General features: G+C 43.5%; 1 protein-coding gene across 2 annotated transcripts in view; it reads right to left on the bottom strand.

Annotated features, from left to right (window-relative positions):
• The window catches only part of PARD3B (par-3 family cell polarity regulator beta), a 2,175,158-nt gene extending 2,157,736 nt beyond the window's left edge, over window positions 1–17,422 (bottom strand). For both annotated transcript variants that reach the window (XM_030209894.1, XM_030209893.1), the window contains exon 1: window positions 17,033–17,422. In XM_030209894.1, the coding sequence (XP_030065754.1) occupies window positions 17,033–17,152 (120 nt within the window). In that variant the 5' untranslated portion in view covers window positions 17,153–17,422. The remainder of the gene's footprint in view (window positions 1–17,032) is intronic.
• Window positions 17,423–18,894: the final 1,472 nt, after the last annotated feature.

Consider the following 18,894-nt stretch of genomic DNA (forward strand, 5'->3'; position numbering starts at 1 on the left):
CTTTAAATTCAAGAATACGAGGGTGAAATGAAAAGTAATGTCTCTACCTAATGTCAGGAAGTATTTTTTCACGGAGAGGGTGGTGGATATGTGGAATGCCCTCCCACGGGAGATGGTGGAGATGAAAATGGTAATGGAATTAAAACATGCGTGGGATAAACACAATGGAATCCTGTTTAGAAGGAATGGTTCAGCAGAATCTTAGCAGAGATTGGCTGATGATGCTAGTAATTGGGAAACAAAATGGGAGCTGGGCAGACTTCTACGGTCTATGCCCTGATTTTGACTTAATAGCTAGGGATGGGCTGGAGTGTAAATTTAAAGGGGCTTCGACGTTAGCTTCAGAACTTAGTACAAGAACAGTGCTGGGTAGACTTCTACAGTCTGTGCCCTGAAAAAGGCAAGGACAAATCAAACTCAGGTATACATATAAAGTATCACATACCATGTAAATGAGTTTATCTTGTTGGGCAGACTGGATGGACCGTACAGACCTTTATCTGCCGTCATTTACTATGTTACCTCCATAATTCATCAAGACATGGCAGCACCGAGATGCTACACGTGTTCACTTTTTCTTTGAAATTTCTTCCTTCATCTCAGTTGGCAAGAATTCTCTGTGAAGAGAATGTTTTGCTATTGCTTGTGGATTTAGGCACTCAATGGTGGATTTAAGCAACATGCCATGATAGGACTGAAATTCATCACCGCATGCAGGTTATAGTAATGACCGTGTTGATGTGAACACGTGGAGGGGCATAATCGAACGGGGTACCCAAGTTTTCCCGAGGACGTCCTTGCAGGACGTCCCCGCAAAGGAACGGGGAAACCCGTATTATCGAAACAAGATGGACGGCTATCTTTCGTTTCGATAATATGGTCAGGGACGCCCAAATCTCAACATTTAGGTCAACCTTAGAGATGGTCGTCCCCGATTTTCGGCAATAATGGAAACCAAGGACGCCCATCTCAGAAACGACCAAATCCAAACTAGCTGACGTGGGAGGAGCCAGCATTCGTAGTGCACTGGTCCCCCTGACATGCCAGGACACCAACCGGGCACCCTAGGGGGCACTGCAGTGGACTTCAGAAAAAGCTCCCTTACCTTGCGTGCTGAGCCCCCAAAACCCACTCCCCACAACTATACACCACTACCTTAGCCCTTAAGGATGAAGGGGGGCACCTACATGTGGGTACAGTGGGTTTGTGGTGGGTTTTGGAGGGCTCACATTAAATCACCACAAGTGTAACAGGTAGGGGGGATGGGCCTGGGTCCATCTGCCTGAAGTGCACTGCAGTACCCATTAAAACTGCTCCAGGGACCTGCATACTGCTATCATGGAGCTGGGTATGATATTTGAGGCTGGCATAGAGGCTGGAAAAAAATTTTCACAAAAGAGTTTTTAGGGTGGAAGGTGGTCATTTAAGGCACATTTTTGTGGCTTGGTCGTTAAAAAAAAAAAGGACCAAGTAAAGTCATCCAAGTGTTCGTCAGGGACGCCCTTCTTTTTGCCATTATCGGCCGATGATGCCCATGTGTTAAGCACGCCCCAGTCCCGCCTTTGCTATGCTTCCAACATGCCCCCGTGAACTTTGGTCGTTCCTGCGACGGAAAGCAGTTGAGGATGCCCAAAATCGGCTTTCGATTATGCCAATTTAGGCGACCCTGTGAGAACGCCCATCTTCTAATTTTTGTCGAAAGATGGCCACCCTTCTCTTTCGAAAATAAGCCTGTATGTGTCGCTGGGGCATAAAAATGTAAAGACTGTAGACCGGGAAGGGCTGATTTACGTGATCAAAAACAAAGTGGATGACCCATGACAACAATGGACCAATGTCACATGAGAAAGTTTGACAAAATTGTAAAAGGAGAATTGGAGGATCACTGAAAATGTTACACTGTAACCCTGAAATCTTGGAAAGAATGATTGAGAGGAGTCTGGAAGCACAGGAACATTTTGTTTCACAATGACAACATGAGGCCTCAAAGCACAAAACATCACAGAAGCAATTGCGAAGATGGGCTCACAGTTTTTAAAATTTGATATACCTCCCAATTAGAAAACCATCTGGGTGGTTTACATAACTAAATACTTGGAAGTACGTAGAAAGGAACGCCATATTATTGATATGAAAAAGTATACTGAAAGGAAATAAAGAGTACTAAAAATCAGTATACTAAAAAGCCACCATACAGTCCAGACTTAACACCATGTCATTTTCATCTTTTTCCAAAACTGAAGGAATACCCTCAGAGGCAACGAAGGGATGGAAAGGACTGTAAGAAACTGGTTGAAGACAAAGGATTTGCAGTTCTTTTGGGACAGCTTTCAAAAACTTAACAAAAATGTGTGGCGAATGGTGGCAACTATGTAGAAAAGTAAAAACATACATAAAAGAGCAAGTTTCAAGCATTATTTTTATCTGTTCATTACTATATCTTCATTTAAACAAAATTTGTGGAGGTGGAAGCCAGGGTTGTGGAGAGTTGGAAGCAACTGTAAACTGATTTGGTGTCCTTTGGGCATAAATGTGGTATATCAAATACATAAGTCAAATCAATTTTGGGTGGCGTCAGAGTCACGTCGGTAAAAGTGTACTTGCTATGCCAAAACAGCACCAATGTATTGAAAAGTCACAGTTTTGGAACCATAAATGAGTTGTGAATCATTATGAATATTGCCAACAGTAGAAACGTTTGTGTTAGTGTTGTATGTTAAAAACAAAACTTTAATTAAAAAAGGCAAAACTGTGGAATGCTATTACTGCCATTGAAACTTCTGTCATCTCAAACATGATCATCTCTAAGGGGCCCTTTTTCTAAAGCTGCAGTAAAAAGTGGTCTGTGATAGTCTGTACAGGTGAAATTGGCACGCACTAAGCCATTTTTTTTTTTACCGTGGCTAGGAAAATGTGCTTTTTTTTTTTTTGAGGCAGTAAATGACTGTGCACTAAAATGAAAAGTAGCATGCAGCTATTTACCGCCTGAGCCTTTACCGCCAACCACTGACCTAGTAGTAAGGGCTGGTGCACTAATGTGGCCATGCTGCCGATTACCGCCAGGAACGCCCCCGCATTAGAAATTAGAAAAATATTTTCTTCCACAGGAAACAACGCACGCCAACTTTGAAATAACTGTTGGATGCCTGTGTTACCCATTAGCCCTACTGCAGCTTAGTAAAAGGTAAGTCAGCAGCATCTGACCCTGAGAGGCAAACTTCACAGCCACAGCCATCCTATATAATAATTCTCACCTCCAACGTTCTAATGAGCCTGGTACTGTGGCTCCCTCGGAGGTGGTCTGCTAGGCAGTTTAGAATGCACTGATGTCAGTGATGTCACTGACAGCTGATTCCAAGGCAAGGGGAGGAGTAGGGAAACACGCAGAGCGTGTTTCCCTACTCCTCCCCCTGCCTGGGAAACAGCTGTCAGTGCCCCCCCTCGGCGCAACACCCAAGCCCCTGCCCTGCAAAACCGCGAGCCAGGCAGGGGGAGGAGTAGGGAAACACTACTCCTCCCCCTGCCTACCAATCAGCTCTCAGTGCCCCCCCCCCCCTCGGCGCAACACCCAAGCCCCTCCGCAGCACCCAAACCCCCTACCCCCCCTCGACGCATCACCCAAGACCCTCCCCACGGCGCATCACCAAAGCCCCTACCCCCCCCCCCCTCTCAAGTACATCAACTCCCTTGCCACCCGCAGCCGCCAATACTAACGCTGTCCGGCCACTGCTGCTTCTCCTGTGGAGCAGCAGCGGCCAGTACAAAAAGAAAAAAGCCAAAAAAAAGATTTTTAACCTGAAACGCGGCTCTGTAGACAGACATCTGGCATTGGCTGTCGTCACTGCAGCCGCTCCTCCTCTCCCCTCCACGTCACTGCCCCTGCAGGAAGACACCGGAGGAGCACAGTGACGTCAGAGGGGAGAGGAGGAGCGGCTGCAGAGATGACAGCCAATGCCAGATGGCTGTCTACGGAGCCGTGTTTCAGGTTTAAAATATTTTTTTGGCTTTTTTCTTTTTGTACTGGCCGCTGCTGCTCAACAGGAGACGCAGCAGCGGCCGGACAGCATTAGTAATGGTGGCTGCGGGTGGCGAGGGGGTTGATGTGCCCGAGGAGGGGTAGGGGCTTGGGGAGAGGGGAGGGTCACTGGACATGGATGGATGCAGGGGAGAGCAGGGAAGAGGGAGGTGGGGAGGGGGTCCTGAGACCAGATGGGTGGCAGGGGGAGAGGAGGGTCGCTGGACATGTGTGGCTGCAGGGGCAGAGGAGGGTTGGTGGGGAGGGGGTCCTGAGACCAGATGGGTGGCTGCAGGGGGAGCAGGGGAGACAGGAAGGACGCTGCGGGGGGGGGGGGATTATCTTGCTAGCGCCCATTTCATTGCCTACCGAAACGGGCCTTTTATACTAGTAGAAACTAAAACGGTACTAGTCAGGCAGACTCAAGCATCCCACCATCCTGCCAGAGTTGTGCCGACAGCAACAATGCATTCAAGACTACACGATGTTCAGAAATTTTATGAATGGAAATAAATAATTTTCAGATACATTTTCAAATAACAGTAACCATATTTTCTGTTTCAAGTAACTACAACCTGCAGCATATTATGGTTTTTACCTTTAACACTAATTAGATTTTGTTCAACCTACAACCACCTATCAATGTCTGAACATGTGAAAAGGATATGTTTTCAATCAACTCTACAGGCAAGCAGTCCTGGGGATAATATGGCAAGAGTTCATAGAGGGTATGCATGGCTCTACAACTGCTTTGCCCAGCCCTACTTAAAAACACACTACAAATTATAACAAAACCTTATAAGAGATTAAAAGCTTTATCGTCACTAGCAATTTTAAGGCTTCACAAACATTTCACTGTAAAGTTTGCTCCTTTTACCCCTGTTCATACACTGTTCATACCCCTGTTCATGTCACTTCTTTTCTGTCCTGCAAGCTGTACTTAATATGACTTTTTTTGGAGGCAGAGAATAAATTTCTAAATAAGTTACCAAACTAATCAAGAATAAATATAGATTCAATTCATTCTTTCAATTCGTGCTGACTTAGCAAGATCTAATTACATCTATAGAACTCCTTACCATACATATAGCACTGTACACTTATGATCACACAATGAAGTGGAGCTTACACTCTCAAGACAAACATACTGGACACAAGAAATACTAGAAATTAATTTATTTAAGTTTTTTGTTGTTTTTAAAGGTGCAAACAGGTAAATCAGGTGTTAAGAATTAAACACAGCCTAGTAAAGGTGGATTTTTAGCCTGGAGTTGAATACAGTTAGAAGAGGAACATGACACACCAACTCAAGAAATCTATTCCAAGTGTATGACGCAACAGTGTGCAAAGCACAGAATTAGGAGTTGGCAGTGGAGGAAAAGGCAGAAAGAGTGTCTTGCATGATAAGCAGAGTTCAAGAGGAAGATGGAGGAGAGGTAGTGAGGAGTAATTTGTACTCTATGCAGAAATGGAGAGAGTCAATGAAAAAGAAGTGTTACATGGATGTAACAATACTAGCAAAAACCAAGTTTGCAGATGAATTTTGGATGGACTTTTGTGGAGAGAGATGGGTAAGTGGGTATACCTGTAAGGGATGTGATGAATGGATGCATGCATGCATTCTGGCAGTGTGCTAAGAAAGAAGCAGATGGATTGTGGTGATATCAGAGACATGATGCAGTAGTGTTATAGATGTGTGTAGAGAAGGAGAGAGAGGAGTTGATGATAATCCTTCTATGGGATAAGAGGACTGGGAAGATAACAGCCACAGAAAGAAAAGGCAAGAGGGAAAGTAGGTTTGGGAGAAAGATGAGGCATTCTGTCTTGACCAAACTGAGACCCCAATGCTCAAAAGTAAGCACACGCGCTAGAGGCCATTAGCTCTGTACTAGCACCTGCATTTACCTATGCAGAATGTTCAGAGACCCGGAACGTAGGAACAAACGAGTGCGCAGATGAACACAGCAAGTAGCATGCTAATGTAGTCAAGCTCAAGTCAATGAGGTCATTTTGTATTCCTCCCCAATGCTCAGAAAAGAGCACCTGAAATAAAACTGCCTTACCACTGCTGAAAATAACGCCAGATCAAAGCAGTCATTAGGGTCATGAGAAGCAGTAGACCCAAGCAAAAGCACACATTGGCATCTGTTTCTTGTATCTAAATTTAAAGCATCCATGTAAAACCAAAAAACACTTATATTTAGGCTACAGAAAAAAAAGACACCAACGTGTGCTTCACATTTGGCTTTTACCAGGAAATGGGCACAGCAGCCGAGCTTACCACGGAACTCTTCTGCATATACGCCAAGAACAACCCTCCAGCACCAAAGCACAACCCTCTCGCCAAACTCTCTAATGCTCAACACTATGCACACGTCTATATTTGCATCTCATTAGCATTGAGCATTAGGGCTTTGTTTCAGTGGTATTTTTATGGCACTATTCAGAACAGCGCCAAAGTTTTGAGCATGGGGCTGTCAGTTTGAAGTGACAGTGGAACATCCAGTCAGGAACTGCAGACAAGTAGGTTGAAATCTGGGACTGGACTACTGATTACATTTCAGGTATAAAGAAGTAAAGCCGACAGCTGTCCGCGTGAAGATCAGAGCACCAAAAACGTGAATAGAGAGAAAAGGGGAGAATATCCAGAACAGAGCCTTGTTCTGTCCTCGGCTTATTAGGCTTCTGAACTTCGTTATCAGTCTCCATGCTGTGTTGTGGTCTGAAGCCTGATTGGGAGATATGGAAGATTGAAAATTGTGTCACGTATTCTGTTAGTTGCTGTGCTACTAGGCCCGCCATTGTTTTGGTCAATGGTGGTATTGAGGACACTGATCTGTAGTCATACTTTATAGAATATGCCTAGGTGTATTTTGTTTTTGCATCAATTTTTTAGGCTTGATATAGGGAGAGGGACTTGATATACCACCTTGTTGTGGTTACACAATCAAAGTGGTTTACCACTGTGCTCCACCACCCCTACTCACCATGATGGCCATTGTCTTGACCTCGTCCTCCTCACCCTCCAATTTCCACGCTTCTGCTCTTCCTCCCTCCGATCATCACCTGATCACATTCACACTTCTTCACCCCCCCCCCCCCCCGCCCCGTCCAACTTTAACCACCACCTCCAGGAATCTCCAGGCTATTGACCCCCCCCCCCCTCACTTTATCCTCTAGTATCTCTAATCTCCTCCCCTCCATCATGTCCTCCGAGACTGTAGACAAAGCGGTCTCCGCCTACAATGCCACTCTCTCCTCTGCTTTGGACACCCTCGCTCCATCCACCTTCCGTCCCACAAAGCGTACTAATCCCCAGCCTTGGCTGACCCCTTGCATCTGTTACCTTCGCTCCTGCACCCGATCTGCTGAACGCCTCTGGAAGAAATCTCGTACCCATTCAAACTTCCTTCACTACAAATTCATGCTGTCCTCCTTCCATTCCTCCCTATTCCTTGCAAAACAGGACTATTACACCCAATTGACCAATTCTCTCAGCTCCAACCCCCGTCGTCTCTTCACCATCCTTAACTCCCTCCTCAAAGTGCCCCCCCGCTCCCGCTCCCCCTTCACTCTCTCCTCAATCACTGGCTGACTACTTCGCGACAAGGTGCAAAAGATCAACTTTGAGTTCACTGCCAAGCCACCACCTCCTCTTCATCCTTTAACCCTCTCCCACAACCAACCAACCCAGGCCTCTTTCTCCTCCTTTCCTGAGATCACTGGGGATGAAACCTCCCGCCTTCTTTCCTCCTCGAAATGCACCACCTGTTCCTCCGATCCCATCCCCACCAACCTACTTAACACCATCTCCCATACTGTCACCCCCTCCATCTGTCGCATCCTTAACCTCTCTCCACTGCAACTGTCCCTGACACCTTCAAGCACGCCGTAGTCACACCTCTCCTAAAAAAACCCATCACTTGACCCTACCTGCTCTCCAACTACCGCCCCATCTCTCTCCTACCCTTCCTCTCCAAAATACTTGAGCGCACCGCCGTTCACAGCCGCTGCCTTGACTTTCTCTCCTCTCATGCCATCCTCGATCCACTTCAATCTGGTTTTCGCCCTCTACACTCGACAGAAACAGCACTCTCTGAAGTCTGCAACGACCTGTTCCTCGCCAAATCCAGAGGCCACTATTCCATCCTCATCCTCCTCGATCTATCCGCCGCGTTTGACACTGTCAATCATGATTTACTTCTTGCCACACTGTCCTCTTTTGGGTTCCAAGGCTCTGTCCTCTCCTGGTTCTCCTCTTATCTCTCCCACCACACCTTCTGGGTACACTCTCATGGATCTTCCTCCACTCCCATCCCACTATCTGTTGGAGTTCCCCAGGGATCTGTCCTTGGACCCCTTCTCTTCTGAATCTACACCTCTTCCCTAGGCTCACTGATCTCATCTCATGGTTTTCAGTATCATCTTTATGCTGATGACACCCAGCTATATCTCTCCACACCAGACATCACCGCGGAGACCCAGGCCAAGGTATGGGCCTGCTTATCCGACATTGCTGCCTGGATGTCCAACCGCCACCTGAAGCTGAACATGTCCAAAACCGAGCTCCTCGTCTTTCCATCTAAACCCACTTCTCCTCTTCCTCCACTTTCTATCTCAGTTGATAACACCCTCATCCTCCCCGTCCCATCTGCCTGCAACCTTGGAGTCATCTTCGACTCCTCCCTCTCCTTCTCTGCGCATATCCAACAGACTGCCAAAACCTGTCGCTTCTTCCTCTTCAACATCAGCAAAATTCGCCCTTTCCTCTCTGAGCACACCACACGAACTCTCGTCCACGCTCTCATTACCTCTCGCCTTGACTACTGCAACTTACTCCTCACCAGCCTCCCACTTAGCCATCTATCCCCCCTTCAATCCGTTCAGAACACTGCCGCATGTCTTATACTCCGCCAGAACCGATATACTCATATCACCCCTCTCCTCAAGTCACTTCACTGGCTTCCGATCAGATACCGCATACAATTCAAGCTTCTCCTCCTTACCTACAAATGCACCCGGTCTGCGGCTCCTCATTACCCTCATCTCCCCCTAAGTTCCCGCCCGTAACCTCCACTCACAGGACAAATCCCTCCTTTCAGTACCCTTCTCCACCAATGCCAACTCCAGGCTCCGCTCATTCTGCCTTGCCTCACCCTATGCCTGGAACAATCTTCCTCAACCCCTACGCCAAGCCCCCTCCCTACCCATCTTCAAATCTCTGCTTAAAACTCACCTCTTCAATGCTGCTTTCGGCACCTAACCTTTCGAGAAATATAGTATGCCCTATCAGATTGACTCTATACTTGTCTTTTAGATTGTACACTTGTCTTTAGATTGTACACCTGTCTTTTAGATTGTAAGCTCCTTGAGCAGGGACTGTCCTTCCATGTTAAATTGTACAGCGTTGCGTAACCCAACGAAGCTACAAAGTGGTAAATTTAAAACAAATCAGAAAAAAAATGTTTCTTCACTCAGTTTGTAATTAAACTCTGGAATTTGTTGCCAAAGAATGTAGCAAAGGCAGTTAGATTAGCGGGGTTTAAAAAAGGTTTGGACAGCTTCCTAAAGTCCATAGACCATTATTAAAATGGACTTGGGGAAAATCACCTGCTTATTTCTGGGATAAGCAGCATAAAATGTTTTGTACTTTTTTGGGATCTTGCCAGGTATTTGTGACCTGGATTGGCCACTAATGGAAACAGGATGCTGGGCTTGATGGACCTTTGGCCTGTCCCAGTATAGCAGTACTTATGCACTTATGGCTCATCAATTGACAGTGGGATAAAGGATCTACCCGAGGACAAAGTGCGCTACAGTACGTGGTGATTAACACTACAAAAAGTAGCAGATAGCCATGAATAGTTAATTGGAAAACTTTGCAAGGGCTGTTTCTGTAGAATGAGAATGTAAAAATCAAGTGGACCAAAAATAGCTTGAGCTGAGAGAAAGGCAAGACAATGCAGGTGAACAAGTTGATGTGAAAAGAAGGAAGAAAGTGAGAGATGAGGTAATAGAGCAGGTGGGGTCCAGTTCGATACAAATCAGTCTTGATTCAACATAAGCTACACTGTAGTACTAAATCCACTTCAAATCGGCAAATGATACAAATGTGGTACAGAAAAGTAGGTTTTACATGAACCCAGTGTATATTCTACTCTGTTGGGTCTTTCTAGTGTCACAAACTACAGCATAGATCACGTACAATAATGACCATACAATTACATATCTAACACTGTTTCATAAATGTATAAGGCTAGATTATATATATATATATAATTTTCAGAATGCTTAATAAACCCATAGAGTAATTTGTTGTGCATTATGCTCCAGATTCTATATAGCGCGACTTAAGTTGTGCATGCAAATCCAGTCATATTCTGGATTTATGCGCACAACTTAGTTAAGCCAATTAACAAGCAATTGACACTAATTGGCATTAACTAGAATTTATGCTCACAACTGTCTTAAGCATATTCTGTAAAGTGGTATACCTGGTCTGTGCCTAATGGACATTTACACCAAGTTTTACCACAACTAAGTTTAGTCACGTGAATGTATATAACGCCTAAAACATTCACGCAGAAAAAAAATACGCCTAGGTATATTCTATAAAGTACAGTTAAATTTCGGCACAGTTTATAGAATACTCCGAACGGCCGTCCACGTGACTAAACTTAGTTGTGGTAAAACTTGGTGTAAATGTCCATTAGGCACAGACCAGGTGTACCACTTTACAGAATACGCTTAAGACAGTTGTGAGCATAAATTCTAGTTAATGCCAATTAGTGTCAATTGCTTGTTAATTGGCTTAACTAATTAAGCTGTGCGCATAAATCCAGAATATGACTGGATTTGCATGCGCAACTTAAGTCGCGCTATATAGAATCTGGAGCATAATGCACAACAAATTACTCTATGGGTTTATTAAGCATTCTGAAAATGATGCTTCTTGTAACACTGGGCAAATTACTTCACCTTCCAGTGCTTCAGGGATAAGCTTTTATTAACGTGTTTAATGTATTAAGACGTTACATACTGATGCCCCATCATTCTCATTGGAGACTATTAACTACATACATGAGAGGCAAAGATTATAAGAGCTGTAGGGACAGGGAAATACCTATTGTACCAAAACAATTATGCCTTGGGCTACAAATGAAAAGGTATGAGCTAAATCCAAATGTAAAAAAAAATATATATATATATATGAGGATATTTGTTATAAAGTCAATACATGGCTTTGTTTAACTTCCTTAAAGCAAATACCTCTTAAATTCTCCTGAACAAAAAGATTTTTGTGACAACTCTACATCCTCCTCCTCTTCCATGAACTCCACCCCTGCCTTCAATATTTGTCATCCTGGTGTCTAGACCAAAATGAACTTTCATGTCTCAGCTCTATTATTTTAGATGTTAAGAGTCTCATTTCCGCCACTTTCTTGCTTTGGTTTCTACCTTTTTTCCTATTCATGCTTTGATTACAGAAACTCTTTCATAACCTGTCCAGAAAAAAAAATATTTTATGAGATATTCCAATCCACAAAGAACTCTGATGAACTTATTCTTCTTTTATAAGAAATAAACAAGGAACAAGTTTCAAGTTTGTATTTTATTTGCTATACTGCTTTCTGGACAAACCATTAAAATGGTTTACAATATTAAAACATTAAATATTTACAAAAACAAAGATACAGCAAATATATAAAAGGCCAAAATTACAGGATTTCAAAATCTAGAATTGTTTCTACCTTCTGCTCTGATCTCGTCTGCCAATTACTGTCTATATCCTCTATGCTCTATCTTCTTTTTTTCCTTTCCCAGCACATAGGGGGCCTATGTATTAAATAAATATGGTCTCATTTACACCTGTGTTACTAATGGATTTTTCCATCATCCCAAGATCTAGTTATGTTAGTTGGCATATTTTTCTTACTGTACCTTCAATATGAAATGAATTATCCAGTTATGTCAGAGCTCAACAAATCCCATACAGTAGGTCACAGTGGGGCTCATTTTCAAAGCACTTAGACTTACAAAGTTTCATAGTAACCTATGGAACTTTGTAAGTCTAAGTGCTTTGAAAATACACCTCAGTGCTTACCAGAAATTTTACTGTCACACAACATTTTTTTTTTTGCTCCATTTTAACCCACTGATGTTTCGTCCCAGCCCAGCAACATGTGGCTGCTAATAAGTTTGAAACATTGGGTACCTGAATCTTCACATGTATGTCACGGTCTCAAGTTCTTTGAGATCAACTTGGGAGATAAGGTATCAAGCAGCATAAACTCATAAGTGATGTGAATTTTTGTTTTATCATGTATTGTTTTGTCTTAGCCTGTGCTAAAACGAAAATAACCAAATTTCATCCCTCCCCCAATGCACACACCACAAACTCACAGAGCTCCATGGTGCTAGAATGGAAGGTCCAGTTGATCCAGATACTCTGAGTCTAGGTGGTCCATGTTTCTGGAAGGTGGTTAGGGGTTATGGCAAGGAAAAGGAGAAGGCTGACTTGCTGGAAGGAGTCAGCAAACAAGAGTGGAAGTAGGAAATGGGGAAGGATGGCTGGCTGGGTGTGAGAGGCTCAGAACGATTGATAGGCCTGAGGGTGTGAAAAAAAAGGCGAAGATGAAGGTGGGGAGTCGAGTAAGAGCGACTAGTGAGGAGGACAAGAGATGGCGATGAGAGGAATTATGACACGGAAAGTGAAGAGACAAAATGAGGGCACCAAGACAAAAAGGGAGAATGGTGGAGTCCCATGTCACAGGAATAAGTGAAGCTGAGAAGCAATTAGATCAAATGCTGCTCTCGGAAGGGTGTCTGCATGCTTGTGGGGGAGACAAACTGATTAACGAAGCATTTTCTCCACAGAAAACCAGCTTTAGCAAACTGAACCATAAAGGAACTGAAGCAGTACTTGGAGGGATAACCCAATTTCATGGCATTACCTGCCATCCTTCCCCAGTTAAACTTCAATGAGGATGGAGTGAGGAAGAGCTCTCAACAAATTACTTAAGCTCTAGGACTGGCTTCTAAACACACAAAAAAAAGTCTATCAGGGCCTGATTATGTCCCTCTTTTCAACTCCGAAAATCCAGCTTTGCTTCCTTGAAAAAGAACAGGCAGGTTGGTTACAGTACAGGAACAGTATATGCAGTGTAGTCTATACATACTGAGTAACTAAAGAGTTAAGAAATACATTTGTATGAAGGACTTATCTATATCTACAACATTTTTAATATGAATACAGAAGTACATTACTGTACAGTTTTGGCTTTACCTTAGTGTACACCAGAGTCCTTCAGTTTTCCTCTGGTTCAACTTACTAGTTTAAAACCTAGATCATGACACCCATTGGATATTCTTTATTTATGATTTAGTTAACTTATAAGGCATAAATCACTAAACTATTAGAATTTACTCTTTAATGTGCCTTTCACATGAGAGAACTGTAAAGATGGGAAAACTGCTCATGTTACTAGTTAAAATTTAGGGAAAGGGAATGCCTTAAGACACCCGATGTGTAAAAAAAAAAAAACAGAACAGCTGGAACTTCCCTTATTTTCCTCAATGAGGAAATATGCATCTTAACTGGGTAGTGTGCATCTAACATTTCAAACACGATTCTCAACACACACAGACCCAAGAATATCAGAGAAAATCCAGTACACAAGAAGCAAGTTCATGGAATCAGAACTGCCCTGGTGGATAGTTTCATCACTAGAAATGACAGCCAGCCAAGGCTTAGAAGCAAATGATGCAGTAAAGTGATTTAACTACCAAGTGTCATCATTATGTGACGAAATTACCATCAAACTTTGAGCTAGAACTATCCTCCACAATGGAAGTGACTTCAGTACAATGGCTTGTCCACTTGATGACAGCTCTCAAAAGTAAAAGGAACAAGTGGATCAATATTTAAAGCCAATCATGAGGTGTGTGTGGGTGTGTTGTTTTTTTTTTTTTTTTAAATATAGGCATATCCAGCGCTATTATATAGATAGCAGTGCTAAATGTCCACATTTGTCACAGACTACAGTCCTCCATCCACCCTTAACTTATATGGACAGTATTGGGGCCTGTCAGCCAACTATGCAGTCCTTACTAACATATAACTTTTGGAAAATATATGGATAGAGGACTTATGCCAGTGGTTCCCAAACCTATCCTGGGGGAACCCCAGACAGGCAGGTTTTCAGGATATCCACTAAGAATATTCAAGAGTTTGATTTGCATGCAATGGAAGTAGTGCATGCAAATCTAACTCAAATATTTATTGTGGATATCCTGAAAATCCAACTGGCTGGTGTGTCTCAAGGACTGGGTTGGGAACCATTGATTTATGCCATCATTAGTGACAACATTTGTGTCGATTTTCAAAAAGATTTATGCTATTACCCTGTCAAAGTTAGGTAACAAACACAAAGATGCAGCCACTTGTCCTAGGCCAGAACATGAACTGGAGATCAGGAGTTTTGCTACAGGTTACCTCCCCCCTCCCCCCTCCAGTTTTCTGATAGTTCACTGGTGCTCAGGTCTCAAAATTATGCTTGCCATTAATTCCGGATGCTGCTAATGTAGGACATTCGGAAATCACTCACAATAAGTGAAACATTAATTCCGGATGCTGTTAATGTAGGACATTCGGAAATCACTCACAATAAGTGAAAGGTTTTTTTTTTTCTAAAACATGTAGACTACAAACACCAACACTGCTGAAAGAATATGATTACCTTAATAGCATCACAAATTGTATCAGGAGCTAGAGGACCAACTTTGAAAAGACTACAGAACAGCAAAGATACTTGATTAATGCTTATCTCCAGGAATCTTCAGAGGACCCTAACTGGCTAAGGGGCACTTTTACCAAGTGGTGGTAGAGCTACTGCACAGGTAGCACAAGGGAAAACAGAACTACTGCCGGGTGTATCCAGGTACCCAATAGTACTTCCAAGTTTTCCGTGCACCGTTTCCTGCACTAGACAATCATTTTTATTCTCATTTTCATTTTCTAGTTTGGAGGACAGGGAGTATGCATTCCCAGCGGTAATCCCACTGCCTGATTACCACCGGGTTAACTTGTGAGCCATTACCGCCGTCTAACCAAGTGGCAGTAAGGGCTCAGGCAGTAAACAGACGCAAGCTAATTTTGATATTAGCTCACAGCCATTAGTGACGCCAAAACAAAAAAATGCCTTCTTCCTGCCACTGTAAAAAGTGGCCTCAGTAAGCAGCAATCCCACGCACCAACACTACCGTGGGCCACATTTTATCGCCACTTGGTAAAGGAGCCACTAGATTTTTTGCTGAAAAATTTCCTAAATCTAGCTGGTAATCTGACCAGTTAGATTCAGTTACTTAGTAGTTCTTTTAGCTTAGTACACGCTAATGGACATTAATTTAGTATGCACTAAGTGCCACATGACCCATAGGTATAAAATACGATGTGCAGAATTTAGCGTGGGCTAATGTCCATTAGCAGGTGCTAACCTTTAGTAAAAGGGCTCCTTAGTTTTTAACAGGGAAAAGTCATAAACTTGCTCTTGATCACCCCTATAGCTTCCTTTTTTTTTCCAGCTATATGGATGCACTTTGCATATTTAAGGTTATGAACTAAGCATGTTTCCTATAGTGAAAATGAGACAAATCCCTTGGTACATCTTGTTCTTAGTTTGGTGCAAAGGAGCAGATATTTTTAACCACCAAGGTTTAATTAACAAATAATTTATTAGCTGGTTATATCAAACTCTACAAGTCTGTACTACGAAGACTTTATTCCCCACACTGTTTCTATAGGAAGAAAACAAATCAGGCCCAGAATACACATCAGCATTTGTTAGAGCCCATACTGTACTACATTAAGTGTTTCCGGGCAGTAAAAAACAGTTTACCAGACTAAGAGGCATATTTTCAAAGCACTTAGCCTCCCAAAGTTCCATAGAAACCTATGGAACTTAGCCTCCCAAAGTGCTTTGAAAATATGCCTCTAAGGGCCCCATTTACTAAGCCACACTAGAGGTGCGTTAGTGCTTTTAGCATGCGCTCTGTAGGCACCCACAATATTCCTATGGGCGCCTACACAGTGCACACTAATTTTGTGCGCACACTAAAAACACTAGCACACCTTAATAAATAGGGCCCTAAGTTTCAATCTCAGAATGCATTCAATTTACATTAATAAATTGACCAGTTTCTCTTTTTTCTTTCTCAAACACCAATAAATGTTACTACATTTCAAACAAAAGTAGCTGCACTACACTCAAAATTGTTTCTCTTGCTTTAAACATCAACATGACAGTAAAACTTAGGTATACCAACAGGTTGAGCTGTAAAACACACAACACTGTCAGCACAACTAATACATGATCACTTCTTTCTGGAGTGGAGTCAAATAATGCTGTAGTAATTTATTTCAAATTTCTAGTCTGCAATTGCACATCAGAACATCTTATACACACTCCTAAAAGAGTTACATGCAATTTTATTAAATATCTGCAACCAGATGAAGTGACAAGCCAAGCAGGAGCAAAAACCAACTTAAAGATTCGTGTACCCCAAATAATCTTGAATTCATGAGAACAATTGGTATCGAGGTATGACGTTTACACTTATTTCCATTTCATCTAAAAGGTTTGTAAGCAATTTAGTTTAGCTCATTAATTAAATGCTGTATTTGAAATTGGTCTATTACCCTACAGCTGAATTAAACAAAAATATAGTTAACATTCCTATGTTTTAACCTTCACCACATTTTCACGTTGATCTGCAGATAAGGCCTGACAATAATTTCATGCATGACTAAGAGAAAAATATTGTAAACGTTTGTACGATTCAAGGTTTGGCGATCAAAACGTGAATAATTCGTTAGCAAACAAGCCACTCTCCCCTCCAATCATATGTTCGCGATTTCTATGCCCTCTCGGAGGCCTGTGGACTCCAAACACATCTCTGAAAAGTAGCGTTTACAAACTTTCTCACTGTTTGGAAGAAGCATCCAAGACCCCGTCTTACCTTCTCCTTGGTTTTAATATATCTCTGGACGGCTTGTTGGATTAACTCTCTCACACTCAACCTGCCATCCTTGCAAGGGACCACAATCCCGGTCTTCCCGAAACAAACGGTCACTTTCATGTTGCAAGACCAACTTCACCCGGAAAAGTGTAAAAACTACAAAAGAGTTGGCAGGGGCGTACCTAAGGGTGAACCTGGGCACACCCCTTTTTACGGTCGGGGCCACCCCGCAGCGGTACTATATTGATGTTGCTGGTGGGGATCCCCAAGCCCCCACCAGCTGCAAACTTCAGCAGCCCGCCAGAACTCCCCTAGCGGCAGTCTCCCAGCAGCTGCTGCCGCCACCGGCACCTGGCCTGCGCATGCTCAGTGCTAGCACACGAACTGAGCATGCGCGAGTGCCGGCGTTGGGGCCTGGGAATGCTTTCGCGGAGAGAGTTATTATGGCGGGCGTGGGCGATTGATTTGAATGAGAATCCCATCCCAGCCACCTGCGACATTTCATTTTTATGACGGGGGATTGCAACAGAGATGCCAATTCCGGAAGCAATTTTCTGAGCGCGAGGATATCACACACCGTGACGCCTCCTGCCTCCTCCATACGCTTCCCCCTACCTGGCCCGCCGCCTACCTGGCTCACTCTCTGCCCCAAGGCCACCACTAGAGAGTGCCCAACTGCCCATCCAGTCACTTTTTGATGCTCTTTTCCCCATTCTCACTCCCTCCCACCTATTCAATCATCCACTCACTTAATGGTTTTCCTGCTTTGTCATACCCACTCGGTGTTTTCCCCCATTTTCTCACTCCCAACCATTCAGTGCTTTTTTCCTCATTTTCACCCATCTGCTCAGTCATCTAGCCAGTCACTCACTTGCAAAACTAGAGGCACTTCCCACCCTACAGAGGAGGAGTTCTCTTTCCATTCTCACCTGCCAATTCATCAGCATGCCTGGCAGCAGGAGATGAATTATTAAGACCAGAGGCCTATCAATGAGGAAGCCCTTCAAAAAGCCCTAGGCCCCTTGCCAAATCACCCTTCATGACATGCATTTAAGAGGGTGTGGTTCCCCTTCCCCCACGTTATTTGCCCCTTAATGCATATTAAAGGGTTGTAATGTTGGGTGTTGTGCCCTAACACAGCATTAAATAAGTTACCCAGTGTTACATAATAATGACATGCAAAACAGCAAATGCATGTAAAGCAGCTCATTATGTAAATCATATACTGAGGCTTGCAGTGTGCACTGGGTGCACACCGCAACCCATAATATAGCTGGGGTTATTTTACTGCTGGGGATCATTGGGCCACCAAGTTGCGACCCTCCAGGCCATCTCTTAAAGTGGCTAGCAACATAAAAAATGGTAGACTCCTGTGCAGCTTGTCCCACTGATAGACCCTATTGTAGACCCCCCCCCCCCAATAATATCCAACAACCAGCTACCCCCACCCAAAGGGCCTTAAGAACATAATGGTGAGTAGGAGCAAGCCTCACTTGCTCCTGCCCTCACTGGTGCTGGAATCCAAACTGATGCTGGTGACATCTGTTGGTAGTAGAGTTAGAATACCGTTAGGGGTTGCTGGGGGGGGGGGGACTTCAAGATGGGGTTGCACTTTGAAGGGTGCCCTTGGGATGGGGGTGGCTGAAGCAATTCTCCCTGCAGAAATGGAGTCTCTGGTGCATATTCTACAGTTCAATTATCTCAGCCACACTTTGGCTTTTGTTTCTGTTGAAGAGACATGCATGCAGCATTATCTGTGTCAATATTGACTGCTATTTGCTGTCAGCTTTTTCTGAGGTTTAATCTTTCATTATGGGAAAAGGATGAAGTACTTTGGGAGTTGAATGTTTTAAGGTTGTCTG

Source organism: Microcaecilia unicolor, chromosome 7 (genome assembly GCF_901765095.1).
Source record: "Microcaecilia unicolor chromosome 7, aMicUni1.1, whole genome shotgun sequence".
NCBI classification, from domain to species: domain Eukaryota; kingdom Metazoa; phylum Chordata; class Amphibia; order Gymnophiona; family Siphonopidae; genus Microcaecilia; species Microcaecilia unicolor.